Raw genomic sequence first — 18,958 nt, 5'->3', positions numbered from 1 at the left:
CTTGTACTTTTATAATATATCTTAATACATTCCTTTGTGAAAGTTAAGATGAAATGAATTTGCTAAAACAGAAACTTTGAGTAAAGGAATATAAGAGTGTCTTGTAATTATATATTGTATAATATGTAATATTAATTAATAATTATAGTATATTTTTCTTTCTTAAAAGATAATCTTTCTTATGGTTATTATTGCTAATTTCATCACAGAATCATTCATTTGTACCAAGGATTGCAAAAAAAAATTAATTAATAGATATTTTCATGAGGATGTATCAGAGATTTCTTCTTCATTCAGAATAATCCCATGTTCCTGATAGTCTTTACTTGCGAATATTTGTCTTTATGATTCTTATCCCTCTCCAAATGCATATTGGTCTCTAAAAGTCTACACACTTCACTCTCAAGTCCAACAACCCATCTGCTGACATCCATTAATTAGACATGAGTTGTGATTTGATTAATTCATTTTAATTAACCATAATTTTTTTCCTTTTACCCACCCACTTTCTTTCTTTTAAAGGCAAGGTCAGGTAGGGTAGGTCTTTTTTGGGTGTTTTTTTCCAGATGTTATTTTGATTTTATTCTAAAATATTAAAAATTTTTTTTTTCATATCTATCTTTCGTGTATTTTTTTAAAAAAAATGCATGTGTTATTGTCTTCCTTAAACAAAGGATGCACTTTTGATTTTTCTAGTCCAAATATAGTAAATCAAGTTATTATTAACCGAATGCAATAAATTAAAGTTATTAATTAAATAACTTTATTTGATAAAATAACAAGATCTTAGTTTTCTGTAAGTTGAGCGAAAATACAGCTATCAAATTTCTGAATGTGTAGTTTTGCTCGTTTTGTAACATAAATTATATATTTTGACTGATTACTAGCTAGGGTAATTAAGTTTGTATTAATCATTATTAATTACAAAATATGCATGTTAACTGGAACTTATTCCTTTTTAAATAATATATCTAGATTTTCAAATTCAAAAAAGTCTATGGTTATTGAATATTTGTGATTGATTAATTAATTGAAATTTTACATTAGGACTATGTAAAAAGATGACTGTTTATTGAGAGGTAATTTTTTGTTGGAATTTCTATCATATCATCTTGTTCTTCATCCATTGATTTCAATAAAACCTTGATTAATAATTGAATTATAGTGATTCTATCAATTTTATTCATTTTTTGTTTCTCTTGTTCTAGTTTGTTCTAAAGATTTAGATAAATCTTCAATATACCTCATTCCCTTAATGAGCATCAAAGTTTATGTATTTAGTGTTGTCTAAAGATATTCCAATTCTTTTTTATACTTAAATTTCAGTTAAATTCCTAGGCCAAATTGCACAATCATATTGGACTTTTCTCTGTTGGTTCAGATTATATCAAAAATCATAATGTCCAGCCTCCATTTACTAATATTAAATCTATGAGGAATATCACTTTTTGCACTTTCTCTCTGTTATTTTCTACTAGAGTTTTGTTTGCTATATTTATAGATTTTGACAAACTTGCTGGCTGATATCATGAAGGTTGGCTTGTGACAATATTTTTAGGTATCCAATAAATTGTCACTCTGTTGTTAACATGTATGAAGGTGCCACAACAAGGTGCACACAATTCATCAATGAATTTTTCAAGATGAAGAGTATTTCATTACTTTAATATATAAATTCTATTATAATCTATTTCAAAATTAATATTATATTATGAATATGTTCATGTTTGATGCATTTTCCCGTTTCTTTAAAAAATTTATAGGCCTATAAATGTATTATTTAAAGTCTTGTCAATATGAAAAGAAGAACTTCTTTTTATGATTTTCTATATTTCTTTAAAGTTTTTTAATGTTTTCGAGTCTTTGACCTTTTGGCATTGGAAACTACTAAGTCTTGTTCTTTGGACAGTCAATTCTTAGAATTTGGAGTGAGAAACTTGCATTATTGCTGATTCTTTTCTTTAGATTATTATATACTACTTTTGTGGTAAGAAATAATTTTTCTAATATCCTTTCAAATATAGTATATAAGACTAATATCTAATTATTAATACAATAATTTATATAAACCAAGAAATTAATTTTGTAAATAACTTTGAGATGTTATTTCTAAATAAGTATTTACACTTAAATTTCATATTTGTGTCTTGTAAAAACCATTTAAGAAAATTTTTAAGAATAAATTAAAATTTGCAAAATGTTTGCTCTGATATGATACTCAAATATAAAGTATATCAATTAATTTGATGAATTTTCCATAACAGTGATAGTACTAAAAATTTCAAATTTTATATTAGGTAATAACAATTATAGAGAAACTTTTTAATCTTGTAGGGTTTCTTATGTTAGATAATAAACTAGAATAAGTTTGTTATTATGTAATTTGTATTTTCTTTTTTAACTTCTTATACTTCTTATTCTTTTTCTTTTTTTTTAACTTCTTATTCTTCTATCCGTGAGTAAGAGTTATTTTTTTTAATTATTTTTGACATACATGCCTAGTTTTTTAAAATTTCCATGGAATTTCTTTACTTCTAGTTTGTATCATATAACTTTTCAGCTTAAATTATTCAATTAAAAGTAGCAGTAGTCAAGATTTCCTCCAAGTCATCATTAGCATTAGAAAACTTGACACTTATTCATAGTACATTTTTGAATTTCTTATTGCCAAAAGTGAATGACATTTAGCTTCTTTTCTTTAAAGTTTCCCACAATCCCACTAGGCCAATAAGATGAATTTGGAAGTGGTTTACATCTTACCTTGGCCAATATCCACTTGCATATCATATGCTTTTGCAGGTGTAAATATTCTATTTTTTCTTTCTAAAAATAAATTTATTAATAATTTACATAAATTATTCAGAAATCTAATATGTTTCATCACTTTTTCAAGCATATAGATATTAATTCAACCATACGCCTTAGTCATATTAAGTGCTAATATTCACAAATCTTTATTTTTTTCCATTTGCGTGTTGAATGATTTAATTTATTTTTCTCAACAGTTTGAATATAGAGTCAAGTGGTAACCCTTGCATATTGATATCAAAATATTATAATTGAAGATTCAATAGAAATGTTTATCCAGAAGAGTAAGTAGTGCTGTCATAATCAATTCCAGAATTGCAACTGGCATATTTTGATTTGCAAACTTTAGGGTAAGATCACAATAGGAATGATAGTAATCTCCATCTGTGCGCACATCAAGTTTCATAGGTATTCCTTATTTTCATAAAATATGTTTTTGTGTTTATTTGTATTGATGTTAGTTTCTGGTTTGGCAGGTAAAAATTTTCTTAAACCAGTAATCCCAATACATTTAAGCTAGTGGAACAAGCCCATCATAAGAAATCAGTTGTAAAAATAGTATCATATCAGATCTACAAGATTCTAATTTTGACCATAGTTTGAAGTATTGATCATATTTTCCCACTTCAAAATAGAATTATCTGAAATTTCCTTTAGTTAGATAATAAGGAGAAATATAATTAATCATTATTCTTCCTTTAGTGGTGTCTCTCATTACTTTTAATGTATAGAAAGAATTCTAGCTAGGAAGAGAATATTACTCAAAGAAAAAGAGCATGGAAAAGGAGTACTAGTAGATGTTTATTTCATTTCATATGGATATTAGTGAGGATATTAGTTGGCATAAGAAGAATAGGATTTCTTATCCAAACATAATTTAGATAATTTTTATTATAAAAATAAAATAAGTCATCCTTAGAAAAGCAAATAATCTTTTATTGTTTAGAATATTTTGAAAATCTAGATAATTTTTATTCTAAAGATAAAATCAGCCATCCTTAGAAAAAAGCAAATAATCTCTATTGTTTAAAAAATTTTTGAAAATTAAAAAAAATTTTTTTTAACTAAGGATTGATGGTCAGTCTTAAATATAAAATACGGAATAAGCCATAGTATAAGCCATGATGTTAAAATGTCTTTAAATGCATAACAGCATAAGCCTAAACTTAAAATTACTTTAAACACATAAGCCATAATCCGTAAATATCTAAGCCATATTCTTAAATGGAAAGTTTTAGGTAATTGGTTCATGGACAGTCATATGGTATAATGATGTCAATTGGACATTCGGCCAAAACAACTAATATGAAGAAGGTATAGATAACGATTAAATAGTTCAAACAAGAAACAATTTCTCACGTAAATAAGTATAATAATATCTTCCATAAATATTAATTCTTTAAATTATTTTTATTTCCAAGAAAATTAATATAATTAATTATATAACTTTTTCATAAATACATATCTTGTATATTTTGAAATGAACGTCAATACAAAATTTCTTGGATGATATAATTGGTCTGAAATTGCTATAACAGTAATTCAATCTCGAATTAAGGTTATCAGTATTTTATTGTTTGAAGCGACACGGAGGACAGTAAATTAAATCATACAATTTCCTCTGTCAAAGTGGTTGTAATGGGTTAAAGGCTAATGAAATTTTAAGATCAGGTGTAACGCGATTATTAATTAAGTAAATTAAAAAATATAATACCATTCCATAATGAAAAATTTGTAATTAAAAAATATAACTTTTTTGTATGAAAAATTTTTATCGAAGATCATAAATCAAAAGTTCTCAACTCGACGAATATGATTATAAATTTTTAACTTTAAATACGTACTTTAATATTCATGATAAATGTTGCATTTTTTATTATTTATTTTTTCTTTAACGATACATTTTTTTTAATGATATTAATGATATATACTTTTCATTTATTTTTTACTTTTTTGTGATGTATTTACGGGTGATCATGTGATTGTGGCCGCAATTTGATCGGATAGTGATGTCATTGCGCTCAAATATCACATGCTTTCTCGTAGTTTGACAAATGGATTTTTTTTTTATGGTAATAAAACCATTTCACCTCTGACAGTATTTAGAAAAATACGGATCATTTACAATTTTTTTTTATTTGATTGTCTTCCCGGTACGTCTCCCCTTATTTTTACTTTAGTTTTTAATCCCTTTGTTTGTTGACTGCGTCAGTTCTTCTAGTTCTTCTTACGAAGGGTGGGTCCAATTAGTTTAGCTGTTGGATGTTGTATGTCTAGTTTAGTTGAGTACTTAGTAGTGCTTTTATACCGTTACTAGTCAGTAACTAAACAATGTATTCGCCCTTTCAATGTAAAAATAAAAATAAAATAAAAATAAATTTTTATGGTAATGAATAACAAGGGCAATGTATATTTGTATCAAATTCTATTTATTTGCACTAAAAGTTAAAAGTAAAATGATAAACTTTTTATATTACAATCTTGCCGAGAAAAAACGCCCTATAACAGATTACGCAAACGGTTTCCGTTTATTAGTGATAGGAGAGTATTAGTTATTACACCATTATTAATTGTAGAAATCTGAGTTATCAAATAAAAAATTTCTAACCTTACTTCTCACGTACGTTTTCGACGATAACTTTTTTAATCGATGAGTTCACAAAATATACGATAATATTATAAACTCGTAATACCATCTTACTTGGTAGCAGCAAATACTGGTAGTTAGAATCGTTTTACGAAAAATAATTCTCTGTTATTAACGATTTAATTATATTATAACGTTAATTTATGGTTTGTTTTCTTAACAAATTAAACTACATTGTATAATAAAAATAATTTTCATTATCGCAATTAATAGATCTCAATTTACCTCAAATTACGCTACAATCTGTACAATGGTAATTGTTTGATGATTGATGAAAAGATTACGTTGTAAATAATTTCTTTTATCACTTTTCTTATTTTAGGAAAAAATTATGTAATATTATACCTCTTGAATATCCATTATTAAAATAAACACCGCGATAAAAGTAACAGTAAACAAAAAGTTTATTAACCAACTCGTCTTTCGTTAGTAAATAACGCTAATCATTCTCGTAAAATTACAAAAAAAAGAAATTTATTTTAACTGAACGACGGAGAGGATACTGAGAGGAAGTATTAATTATACAGTATTAGCGTTCCAAAGGGTCGGGTCAAACCTGGGTTACTGACCCGACTCGTATTTAGGGGTCAGGTTGGGTCGCATGATTTGATGACGTCCCGACATGTCATACCTTTACTTTGACCTGGCGTCCCTACGATAAATATAACTTGACAGGTCGAACCCTGGTTATCCGAGTCAGACTATAAGGTCAAGTCGAATCCGGGTCATTCCTACTTTTACACTCGAGTCGAGTTCGAATACTTCTCACGACTCGACCCGACTTGACTCTTTCGGAACTATACAGTATGTAATTAAAAGACGAAAGTAACTGAAAATAAACAATATAATAGCGTCCTTAAAATGAAAACATACAAGATTCCATATTAAATAATTTGGCGTATATTATCTTTATCCGGTATGAATCATTTTACTTGAATTATATTTTTTATTCATACGTGCATATCAATTATTTATATAATTATCTTTAAAAAAATCATTTTTTACGATTAATATAATAACTCAATACCATTGAACGTTTTATACGCATTAAAAGCTTTTATAAAGTTAAAATTATACAAGTATTAGCGTATATATTAATGGATTTTATTCCAACCATTAAAAAACTTTTTATTTTTTTATTTTTGCAATTTCGCTCGCGTTCGTTATATACAATATTTATAATTAATTTTATTATGTCTAAATAATACTAATTCCTACCAAATTATAAAATATATCGCTAAATTACATACTTTAAATTATCAATTGTTTTTAAGAAAAAAGAATTCACATAAAGATTCTTAAAATTAAAAATTAAAAATAATTCTTAATAAACAAACGTGTAAACAAAAATTAATTTAAAATCCCTTTTCATTATAAATTATATAAATATCATAATTATATCTGAGAACACCTCCCAAGATCATCCCAATAGAGAAGGAAGAAGCAGCTAAAATAGGCAAAATCTCATAATGCTTTATAGCGATACCGACAAGTGCCCAAGCAATAGTTGCAGTAATAAAAAGGTCGGCTTTTTTACGATAATCAACATAATAAAGTCCCATAAATCCAAGGTATACAAGAGTAATACTTGATATTATAATTGTATTGAGCGTAGGAATTGCAATCCAAAAGTTTATAATTAGTGTTATGAAAGTCCATGCGAAATATATTTTAAAAGGTGCATGAACAAATATTCGATCTGTAAGTGTTTCTGGAGGATAATGTTCTTCTAAGTTATCATATATAAAATATAAGAATACGAAGAGGGTTGTAATGACCAAAGTATCTATAATAATAAAGAGTTTTTCGTTTTCTTGTATAAACTATTAGAAAAATATATATATATAAATAAATATATATTTCCGTAAATATAAAGAATTATGATAAAATTTTTTTCTAAAAAAAAAATTAATCTCTTACCCATATTAGAATTAACCAGATAATGTTTAAGGTAGCGGCTATACAGAAATGATATGAAACTCCATGAATGGTCACATTATTTGCTTTTTCGGTCCACTGCTGATATAAAACGAACCCAGCAAGTAAAATATAAATCAGTCCCCAAATTCCAAAAGTGTATTGCTTGGGCAAAAGGTAAACATTTGTGAATGTCGTAGTACTATTGTATGTTTCAAGTAAAAAGTCATTATTCGCTACTTTATTATTAAAGGTTGTAAAACCTTTTACTGCTGTCAATAAAATAAAAGCGATAAGGTTGGATACTTTAAGAATAATATCATTACACATTTTTTTTTTTTAATGTATTACGAAATGAAAAATGAACGTAAAAAAACTAAACGCGTATATTTATCGATATGTATCAGCCGCTTTTGCGGCTGATAGCTATGATTCTACATTCAAAAAATTGACCAACCAAAAAATTACATGATTTGATCTTCAATATTAATTTGAGTATCAATTAAGATACTCTTGACAACTGGGCCTGTGGTATAACTAATACTTCAACAGTAGAGTTAACTATATTAAGTTAAATTAGACTATGCAACGTGTAACGCTCCTTGCAAATAATCGTGATTGCGCCTATTAAGCCTTGCCCTAAATGGAAATCAACTATACCTTTCCAAATTAAAATGTTTGATCAACATTTTGTGGCTTCTTAAAATATAGCCATAAAATTGAGGCTTAGTAATTTTTTTATCGTCACAATCGTCAGAATGAAAAGTATTTTTTTTTATAATGATTTTTTATTTTTTATTTAAAAAAATTTGAAATATAATCTTTTATCAAAAATATGACTGATATAGGTGAAGTATCGCATCAAAAGTCAAGTAGTGAAGAAGAGGAAGAGGCAGAAGATGTAGCACATAGAATTTTATATGATCCACAAAAATGGCCATACATAAAGAAATATCGTATTCTTTTTCTCGTAGCCTTACCAGCATTTCTCACTCCGTTATCGAATACGTACGTAATTTGTTGACCTATTCGTAACTTACGTTCTATTAAATAAAGAATTTAGTTATAGATAAGAACCTTTTTTAGATCATTGTATCCTGCGATATCAGATATGAAAGAAGAATTTGAAGCTACTGCTATAATTATAAATTTGTTACGTAAGTGCAATAATAATATAATGTTGTGGTGAAATACAACGTATATATAGTATATATAGTATGTTAAGATGTTGTTCATAATTTAATTTAACGTAAATACAGTTGGAATTTATATCATTTTTCGAGGAATAGCAGTAAGTTTAAAAGATGTTTAAATGTTTCTTATAAATTTAATGTTTTATTCCTTCTAAAAAAATTTTTTTTTTTATATATATTTAAAAGCCAATATTTTGGTCATCATATTCAGATCAACTTAAAACCAGAAAAAGAGTGTATTTGGCTTCATTGTTGATATATACAATGAGTAATATAATATGCGGATTTGCAAAAAATGCAATTATATTGGTACTTTTTGGGATAATACAATCAATTGGAATTTCAGCTGCTCTTAGTCTTGGTGGTGGAACTGTTAGTGATGTATTCATTCCGGCTGGTAAGATCTTTTATTAAGTATTTATTTTTGCTTTTTTTACTTTTTTTATTTATTTTCTCTAATTTTAATTATAGAACGTGGAAAAGCGTATGCCATTTATCTCGTTGGATATTTCATTGCGCTTGCGAGCGGACCAAACATTGGTGATTTAATAACAAATTCATTGGGATGGCGTTGGGTATTTTATATATTAGCGATATTAGGAAGTGCAACGCTTTTACTCATAACGTCATTCTTACCCGAAACATTTAGAGAACCGGAGGAAAAGTTTACATCAAAACCACATATAATTCGAATTATAAGAGAATCACATCCACAATCACCATCAGAAGAATCAAAATCATTTACACAAAAAAAATCTTACAATCCTTTATTACCATTTAAATTATTACTACAATTAAATATTACATTTTCAATATTAAGTAAATCATTAGTTAATTTAGTTATATATTCGCAAAGTATATTAATCACAAAAATGTTTTCTTATTATTATAATGTATCAAGCTTATATCTTTTATTTGCTTATATAAGTCCTCCTGTTGGTTATTTGATTGGTAGTTTTATTGCTGGAATATATTCTGATCGCCTTGCGGGATATGAAAGTGATGTTGAAACGAGGAAGGAAAGAGAAATGAAAAAAGAAGAAAAAAAGAGACTGATGAAAGAAGAAACTACGGAAATTATGCAAGAAATATTAGAAAATAGAGATATCATTTATAGATTTCCTGTAATGAGAATTTACGTGGCATTTTATTCAAGTTTGATAGTACCTTTATTCATTGTAACTTATGGATGGTTAACTCAAATTAAAGTTCACATTTTAATACCACTGATAATTTCATTCATAGGTAAGTTAAAGTTTCAGTAAATTTTTTTTTATCGTGAAAATAATAAAAAAGCTAACTTGATAATAAAAAAAAAAATATCCTGTAGCTGGAATTGGATTACAAGGTCAAAGTAATTGTATTTCAACATATTTGATTGATGCAAACCCAGGAAAAAGTGCTTCAGCATTAGCTTTAAGTGATTTTATTTCGTATTTTTTTGTTGCTATTTTAATAGTATTAGTTAATCCTCTTGTAGATTTAATAGGTATGGGTTTTACATATACTATTATGGCATTTTTCAGTATTCTTAGTATTATACTTTTGGTTATTGTATTTAAAAATGATGAAAGATGGAGAGGTGTTAATTTATAAAGTAATGATTTTTGTTCACTTGTTATTTTAAATAATAAAAATATATGATATAATAAATTCCTGTTCTTGAGTTATAAGTAAAATTAAATATTTCTAATAGAATTATTGTTATTTGTATGATTAAAAAATAAAATTATTATTATTTTTTTTTTTATAATAAAGAAATAATAATAGTAATAAAATTAAAATTAAAATTTTTTATAAACAAAAAAAATTCTTTGCATAATTATTTATGTGGTTACATAATATTTGATTGTCAATAAAAATTATCCCTTGTACCTCTGTACCTAGTCTTTGATATCTCACTTTGATCATCTATGACTATTCAGTCTATTCACCACACATCTTTTCGAGAATTCTGAGCTCTCGCTTAACAAAGCAATTAATTAATATAAATAATATAAATGCAATTAAAAAAATGAAAAATTCAAGTTAAATAATAAATAATAACCAGAACTCATCTAAAAGTTCTTTATGAATTTTTCATCACTACTATATTGATTTCTGTAATTCCATAAGCTAGCAATAATTTTGGTTTAAGATAATATTAAATCGTAAATATTAAATATACCGCTAAAATGATTCTAACCAAAATGAACAAATCTCATATATAATTTTATGATATATAAAATTTAGAATTGTTTCGGTATTTTGAAATCAGTAAATAGTTGAACATAAGTTTACAGTATATATAATATTATATATCACTATATAAAAATCTTCTAATGTATAAAAATTCAGAATTTTATGTTGATTTTCCAATAGTTTTAATTTTAACTTTCTTTGTTACTATGATACTTTTATTGAATTTATTATTTAGATATAAATTTAATTTGATTATAAGAATTATGTAACTTCCCAGTTTAAGTTACTAAGGTTCAATAAAATAGTTAATTTTGAAATACTATATTATAGAAAGCTAAGAATGCTCTTTTATTTCAGTTTATTTTAAGATTTAATTTAGCATCAATATTTTATTATATAAAAAGTAGGTATATGACTGGCTCACTAAATCCTCTTAAATCAATTGGCCGGTATAAATATGCATCAGTCCACAATTGGGGCATACCATACATATAGGGTTAAAATAATTATTTTCACAGGACTTTAGCATCGATCCATGTATGATTGATGTATTTAATGCCCATAAGTTTCTTGGATTTTAAATACTAGTTAAAATTGTATCAGATAGTAGGTTGTATTGAGCATACTATAAGTACTATTTTTATAATTAAATATAAGTTATTAAGTTCGTTCAAATTTTTTTCTATTTTAATGCCTATATAAAGAGTATCTTTTTTGGTGAAATAAGAATATATATATATATATGTGTGGTACCTTTTTTGTAGAAAGTGAAAAGGTACTATCGTCATATATTAAATCCAATTGAAAGAAATATCTTTGTATTATTATAGTTGTATCTCAATTTTTTTAATATTAACAAATTTTAAATTATTTATATTTATAGAATTTATAGCTAGTTGTATTAAATCTTTTGGTTCTTCATAATTTGTGTTGTGGATTGTAGTATATTAACTTTAATTAAGAATGTTAATAATCCAATCATAGAAATATGTCGAAATTACTTCCTTTTTCTTGATTTTATTCTAATGAATTATTATGATATTTTCAATGTTAATTTTCTTTAAATATTAATGATTTTTTCTACTTTTTTTTTTTTAGTATAAATTATAAAGATTAAAATGTTGAAAAAATAAATAAAAAGCTTCAACTTTTAGGTCTTCCTTATTCAAATTCATATATACAGTATAAAAATAATATATATTTTCTAATAAACTTGATTAATTCTTCGGGATTATTTAAGTAGTAGTTATCTTTTTATCTAAATATAGAAATGTATCTTTTTTTTTTTAATATAAAATATAAATTGCATATGTATAGATTTATAGATTTATTAGTTTTTTTTTTTGACTTTTTTTTAAAAATTGTAAAGTTTATGACTACACTCAAGGTCATTTTTGTGGACTTTTAATATTTCTAAATTTATTATATAACTATAAAAAATTACTTGAAGTCAAATGTTGTAAAAGGGTTTGTCCGTTGTTTATAATATTATAATATTATTATTATAAAATTTAAAACTATATGATATAAGGAGCTTAAGATTTGATAATAACTGTTATATTATTAAAAAAGTTTAAAATTATAGTATAAAAATGCGCGAATTTCTAAATAGAATTTTTTTAAAAAAGTATATTTAATGTGAAAGGATTTGTTTTAATTGAAAAAAAATATATAAAAAATAATAAAGTTAATAATAAAGTGAAATAGTTTGTTATAAGGCCAAACTTAAAAAGCATGAAAATAATCAAGGACATATATATAATAAATTTATTTTAATTATCAAAAATTTGACTTATAGTGTCTAAATCAGTTCCCAGAATATTGTTAATTTTATTGGAAATGATTTAATATGGTCCTGGTAATAAACTGAATTTTGTATAAATATGTATTGGTGGGTATAAAATATATTCTATTATATAGTCAATTAATAATGTCTTTTTTTGTAATAATTTTTTAGAAAATTTATAGATAGTCATCATTAAAAACTTTTTAAAATAGACGTTAAAATTATGAATTTATTTAATTCTCGTCTTATATCGACTAACTCGTCCATCATCGCCCAACTCCATTGCACATTATATGAACTTTGTGCATGTCGAGCATGTTTGTATTTTTTAGATTTGGTTTTGGGATATAAAAATTTGAGTAAAAAGAAAGTCGTAAAATGATACTTTTTTTTAAAAAAAAATTTGACATGTTTATAAATATTTTAATACTCAATATATGTTTGAATTATTTCATTTTTGCTCTCATTTCCTAAATTAACAAATAATAAATTTTCTTAATAAATATATTATCAACTTTTTAAAGTCATATATACAATTTATACATAATTATTATCTTTTTTTAGTTTAACTGTTAATAACTGAAACAACTTTTCATAACCAACTTTAAAATGGCCTTTCAAGCTAGTTTCTATATTAATAATGATATTTATATATTATTTTATTTTGGAAAATAATTACTCTATGAATTCTTATTCTTTTTTTTATTTAATTATATTTTTATATTATAATAATAATAAAGAATTATTATTAGAATTTAGGTAATAAAAACCATGGAATTATAATTGTTTGATAAAAATGATCAATAATGTAGGTGATTTGAGTTATGATTGACAATTAAAAAAGAAATCCAATATTCCAATAAGAATTTCTAAAATTATCTTATTAAGGGTCTAAATTTATCTTAAGCTTGATAATAATAGATCTGATCGATTATCTTATACGTCTTTTCAAAATAATCTCCTATCAAAAACAAAAAATGTTAATTAACATGGTCGCACAAATTTCATTACGAATCATATAATCGAAAAACTTAAAATCATTTTCATGTGTAGAAGACAGTTTTAATTATAATGATTTAGAGTATTATCATCCCAAAAAGGATAATAATTAGAATAAAAAAATCTATTTTCCTATTGTCACCCTATAAGAAATATGTATACGGAAAGGATACGTTTTGTATACATTTTTTGTACGTTTCTATAGATTCCGTATACAAATTCCGTATATTTAATAAGCAATTCATTTTTGAACATTTTTTAAAAAACTAAATGTATACGGAAAAAATTAATCATGCGGAATGTATACGGAATTTTTAAACTTAAATCCCGTATCATAACACGAGATCACATGATTGATTATTGTTTTGTTATGATACGTTTTTTGTTTTTATATAAACCCTTACTTTGATGAGTTTGATCTTCCGATCTTCCTTTCTGTCTTTCCTTTCCTTTCTCTTTCTCTTGTCTTATTTTTGTTATTTTTTCTAAATTTTTCTTCTTTCTTCGTCACCCCCTTTGAAAAATAATTTTTTTTTTCGTATCTCACTTTAAAAAAAAATTTTTTTCGTCACTCTCCTTTGAAAAAAAATTTTTTTTCATCACTCCCTTAAAAAAAAATTTTTTCTTTTATTCCCACTCTTCTTTTTTTTTAAAAAAATTTTCTTCTTTCTATTTCTATTTCCTCTTTATAAAAAATTTTTATTTTTCTAACTTTGACGTCCTCCCTTTAAAAAAAAATTTTTTTTTAACTTTCCTAACTTCGTTACCCTCTTTTTAAAAAAATATTTTTTTTGGTTTATTCTTTATTCCCCTTTCTTTTTTATTTATATTTAATTTCATAGGCCAGCAGATTTTTTTTTGTGAGAATATTCAGTTTCTTTTTTCTTTTTTTGTAGATCAGTTTGGGAGTTTTTTTCTTTTAAGATGATTCAGGATTTTTTTCTTTTTTTAGGTCAGTTCAAATTTTCTTGTTTTTTTGTAAGTTGGGTTCAGATTCTTTTCTTTTTGTAGGTTGTTTCAGTTTTGTTGCTTCAGAGTCTTCTTTTTTTGTAGGTCAGTTTTGGATTTATTTTGTTGTTTTGGTTTCTTTTTCATCAGACGCTTTATAATTCTTTTCTTTTATGTAGGTCAGACATTCTGGAGTTCTCTTTCTTTTTTTGTAGGAATGCTGACCTTTGGTGACTTGGACGATTGCAGATACTATATGAGGGGGGGTTTTGTTTCCAATCTTTTTTTTTTGTTCTTTTAGGTTGTTTGACTCCAAATGAACCCGAACTTATAGATAATTTTGGTTGCAATAGGTGGTTTTAATAAGGAGGGAATTTTCATAATGTATTTGTACTTTATTAAATTAAATAAAAAATAAAAAATAAACAAAGTAAAATTAGATTTATGTAAATACAATTATAGTAAACTGTAATACAAATAGTAAATTCAGTGACCAAATCGTATAAATTTCGTGATAAAATCAGTGATCAAATCATGTAAATTCCATATAAATCCCGTGCAAATTCCGTATCCAAACCATATTTTTAGTGATACGGAATTGTGCATTTTCCCGTATCCTATTATGATACGTTATTTCTAAGGAAAAAAAATCGTATAAAAACTTTATAAAAAACGTATCCAATTTTTTTATAGGGTCATAAATAAAATATTCCAATTCAAAGTTACAGAAATCTATTTTCAGAAACCTATTATTGTTGTTTATTGTCATTTTTTGTATAGTTACCAATAATTTTAAATAAAATAAATACGGAAATTTATATTCACATATAATCTTTCGTTTCAGAGAATAATATACAATTATATTCAACTCATAAATAATAAATAATAGTAATATGGTTGATAGAATGCTTAATTGATTAAGTAAAATGAGATATATGATTTAAAAAGCGAAAATGTAATATAATTATTTTTGAATTAATTATAATAAATAATTGCTGCGCCAGTAAGCCTAGGATCCGTTACTAACCGACACAGAATACTTTTTTTTGAAACGGTTAACACACAGGATACTTTTTTTGTGAAACGATTAACTCCATAACAGCATTAGGGTCATCCGGTTCGAAGCTCTAATCACAATTCACAGGGTTATTGCGATTTAATTTAACGTACATCATGAGCGTTATATTCTTATGTCTAAATATAGTCTTTTATTTATTTAACATTCTTTTTGATGATTTATTTTAAATTCTAAAATTCTACATGTCATTTTCTTTTCTCTGTACGTGATGAATATTAATAAGAATTGGTTTTATTATAAAACTATTAGTAACACTTATATAAATAAATATATATATATACTGTATATATATATCGGTACTTATTTGTAACTATTGAATAAATAATGCCCAGATGAATAATGAGCCACGAAGTCGTGCTGATATTATAATTAATTTATAATGGAATACTATTTTCAGAGGAAAATAGCACTTTGTTTTAACATTTACTATAAAAAATGTATAACAAAGCAAGATAAATATTTTTACAAATAGTAAATTTGCTGAATTGTGATACCCTATAAAAAAAGTAGATACGAATTTTGTATACTGAGAGATACGGGAAACTACACAATTCCGTATCTCTTATGATACGTCTTGTATACTGAGAGTACTGAAAAAACGTATCACGTGAGATACGAATTGTGCATTCTCTCGTATCTCTCAGTATACAAACGTATCTTTCAGTATAAATGACGGGTCTACTTTTTTTTATAGGGATATAAAGGTATCATAAACAATAATTGGATTTAACCTATATGGATAATTTTTATCTGTAGCAAATTTTCTACTGCGGAACAAGTACTAAATTCATTTTCAGTAGATTTTTAGTTTTACTTTTAAAGTCATCTTTATTTTTAGAATTAGCTTCACTAGCAGAAGTGTCAAGAGATTATCTATCACGTTTTAATTGAACCACATGTAGCCGTCTGCAAATTTAATTTAATTCGGGCCAAATTTATAATTCCAGACATAATTCTGGCCAGAATTAATGAAGTCACGTACAAGGCCGATTGGTGATTATTTCTTTATATCGTGCTACTATTCACAGACGAATTAATTACATCCGAATTACCGCATATTTTGTCCTCAGCTGAAGATATTTAAATAAATTAAAAGTCAAAAGATATTTAAAATAGACGTTAATCCCTGTGATATAAACCAGCAGCAGCAAATACATAATATTTCATTTATGCAAAAAAACTAATTTAGTCTCATGTTGAAAATAAAAAATTTTTTGATCAACTAAATATTCATTTTGTAAAAGAAATGTATGAGTATTATTTACCTCATGTAAGGATGTATGTATGTGGGAAGAATGGCATACATGGATAAATTAAGTAATTAACTTTTACAGTATGGGCGAGATCCTTTTACAGATGAAAATAATTCTTACATACTAATGTGGCTGTTAAAAGTTATTATTAAACATGATGATTATTTACACCATTTTAGTAATTAATTGCCAATTCTGCAAAAAATTATGTCACTATTTAAGAAAAGCCGATGAATTTACACGGATAGGCCACGAAATTTTACATGAATATGAGGAGAGGCCAAAGAATTAAAATCAAAATTTATATTCTACAAAAAACTTTTGATAACTAACAAATGATTAACTGAAAAATACTTTAATTCGTGTTCTAAATCAAAGTTTGTATTTATTATTTTTTTTTTTTAAAAAAAAAAGATGTTTTGGAAATCTGTTTTCAAAATGGTTGAAATTGATGTCGACCACGTAAGTGGTGACAAAAGGACAAAAAAAGTTTCAAAAAACACACAAGGAAAAGTATGTGTAATGTATGTGATATAAGCAAAATCATAGAATACTTTTTTATTAAAATCTTATTACCAGTTACGTTCTCAAAAATATCACGTGATTGCTAATCATTTATGATCCTGTGCTATGATGTCGATCACCTAAGGTGATGACAAAAATTTATTGGCTAGATTCGATCACCTAAATTTTGTATTTGTTCATAGTACTTTCATTTGCAATATCAGAATAAATCTACATCCTTTTAACTTTTTAAATTTAATGATGCAGAAATAATTTTATTCCCTAAAAATTTTTCGTTCAAAATTTTGATCAGGCAATAATATCATTTTTATTTGCGAGTTGGATTGTCCTAGCAAAATTAATCTGCGGACCGGTCTAAATTCATTATCATTAGTAAATAGTGTTGTAATAGTTGTATTAATTAAATTTTTTTTCTTTTTTTGATTTTTTTTAGGATTATCTTTTAGTGTCAAAATGGATAAAACGGTTTATGTTGAGGATAATTCGGTAAAATTTCGATTTTTTTTTTTTACAATTGTACCAATTAAATTTAGATGGAATAGTATCTTATTTGTTGCAGTCGATTAATTGAAATTATGATTTACATCTTCAGCTTTATAACACAGAATCAGTAGACACCGTTGTTCTTTTGTTTTTCTTGCTGCTAATAATAATTAATAACAATCAAATTATTATTTTTTTATTGACTTTTTTAGTTTCATTCACTTCGGATTGGAATGTCGTAGATAATTCGGTAAGTTGTTCTATACATTACTTATATAATTATATGGATTACTAATGCTTAATTATTTAATAAATATTATTTGGATCCGGCCAACTAAATTGGGTTAGATCAAAGTCTTGGGAAGCGCCACCCAAGTTAGTACTGTATTGAAATACAGTATTTTACAACTGGCACTGTTTTATTTAATGGCATAAATTCCGCTTTTTCATTTATAGCAATAAATAATTTAGTGGCTGAGGAATTCCTATTAGCGGAAAAAAGTTTTTCTAAAGTCCCGAGCCTAAAATGCATGCTTTATAGCTAAATATACGAATATGTATAACAAGCCAATTAAGTTAATTTATAAGAATTTTTTAAAAAAATTATTTTTATCGAATGAAGATTATCTTATATTGTTTAAACGTATTATTGTTCTAAAAATCAATTCTAATGGTTGAATTATTTTTATCAATTTCATGCATTCATTTATTTAATATCGATTATTCAGATGCAATTGGTTATAATAAAACTAAACCCGATTATAAACCTGAACCTTAAAATCACTCTCTAATATTATCGTCTTTCTTATCTAATTGATAATTATAGCATTTATGCAAATTTATTTCATTGATAGATAAATTAAAAATAATTCTCATGCGCTAATTAATAATAAAATATTACTTAATAAATAAACAAACAGGTTTGAATTGTTTCCCCAAAATCCACATTTACCCTATTACAACAGTAATCACGTATCAGATGATCATGAATTGCATTTGCTAAATGCAAGCTAGTTAGTGATTATATATTTAAATGCAAGTTCCTACTGCAGTAAAGCAGCCCTGAAGGTACAGATATTGTAGGGATTAGGGAAACTTATAATTCTCGCCAAATTTATAGTATTACCAACCAGAGATCGA

The 18,958-nt window shown here is 25.3% G+C and overlaps 3 protein-coding genes across 3 annotated transcripts; 2 read left to right on the top strand and 1 right to left on the bottom strand.

Annotated features, from left to right (window-relative positions):
- Positions 1–6,551: 6,551 nt before the first annotated feature.
- On the bottom strand, positions 6,552–7,702 carry OCT59_017006 (uncharacterized protein; the record flags this gene model as incomplete). Its single annotated transcript, XM_025310798.2, has 2 exons — positions 6,552–7,278; positions 7,376–7,702. 2 exons carry the CDS (start codon positions 7,700–7,702, stop codon positions 6,811–6,813), a joined length of 795 nt encoding a protein of 264 aa, XP_025178605.1. The 3' UTR covers positions 6,552–6,810.
- A 413-nt stretch (positions 7,703–8,115) lies between these two features.
- Positions 8,116–10,244, top strand: OCT59_017005 (uncharacterized protein). The gene is made up of 6 exons (XM_025325962.2): positions 8,116–8,380; positions 8,459–8,529; positions 8,632–8,663; positions 8,752–8,962; positions 9,037–9,810; positions 9,896–10,244. The coding sequence occupies exons 1-6, from the start codon at positions 8,208–8,210 to the stop codon at positions 10,159–10,161; spliced, it is 1,527 nt and encodes a 508-aa protein (XP_025178604.1). The 5' UTR covers positions 8,116–8,207; the 3' UTR covers positions 10,162–10,244.
- Positions 10,245–17,788: 7,544 nt separating this feature from the next.
- On the top strand, positions 17,789–18,253 carry OCT59_017004 (uncharacterized protein; the record flags this gene model as incomplete). Its single annotated transcript, XM_066146069.1, has 3 exons — positions 17,789–17,821; positions 17,928–18,068; positions 18,167–18,253. 3 exons carry the CDS (start codon positions 17,789–17,791, stop codon positions 18,251–18,253), a joined length of 261 nt encoding a protein of 86 aa, XP_066003796.1.
- Positions 18,254–18,958: the final 705 nt, after the last annotated feature.

This window comes from Rhizophagus irregularis, chromosome 25, assembly GCF_026210795.1.
Source record: "Rhizophagus irregularis chromosome 25, complete sequence".
In the NCBI taxonomy this organism is placed as follows: domain Eukaryota; kingdom Fungi; phylum Glomeromycota; class Glomeromycetes; order Glomerales; family Glomeraceae; genus Rhizophagus; species Rhizophagus irregularis.
Note: the sequence above shows the minus strand (reverse complement) of the source record. Positions and strands in the feature narration are given on the sequence as shown.

Bases quoted from the DNA above. Each gene is read 5' to 3' on its own strand.
- OCT59_017005 (XM_025325962.2), top strand. From the start codon at position 8,208: ATGACTGATATAGGTGAAGTATCGCATCAAAAGTCAAGTAGTGAAGAA. The intron at 8,664-8,751 runs GTAAGTTTAAAA...TATATTTAAAAG, and splicing joins TCATTTTTCGAGGAATAGCA to CCAATATTTTGGTCATCATA. The intron at 9,811-9,895 runs GTAAGTTAAAGT...AATATCCTGTAG, and splicing joins ACTGATAATTTCATTCATAG to CTGGAATTGGATTACAAGGT.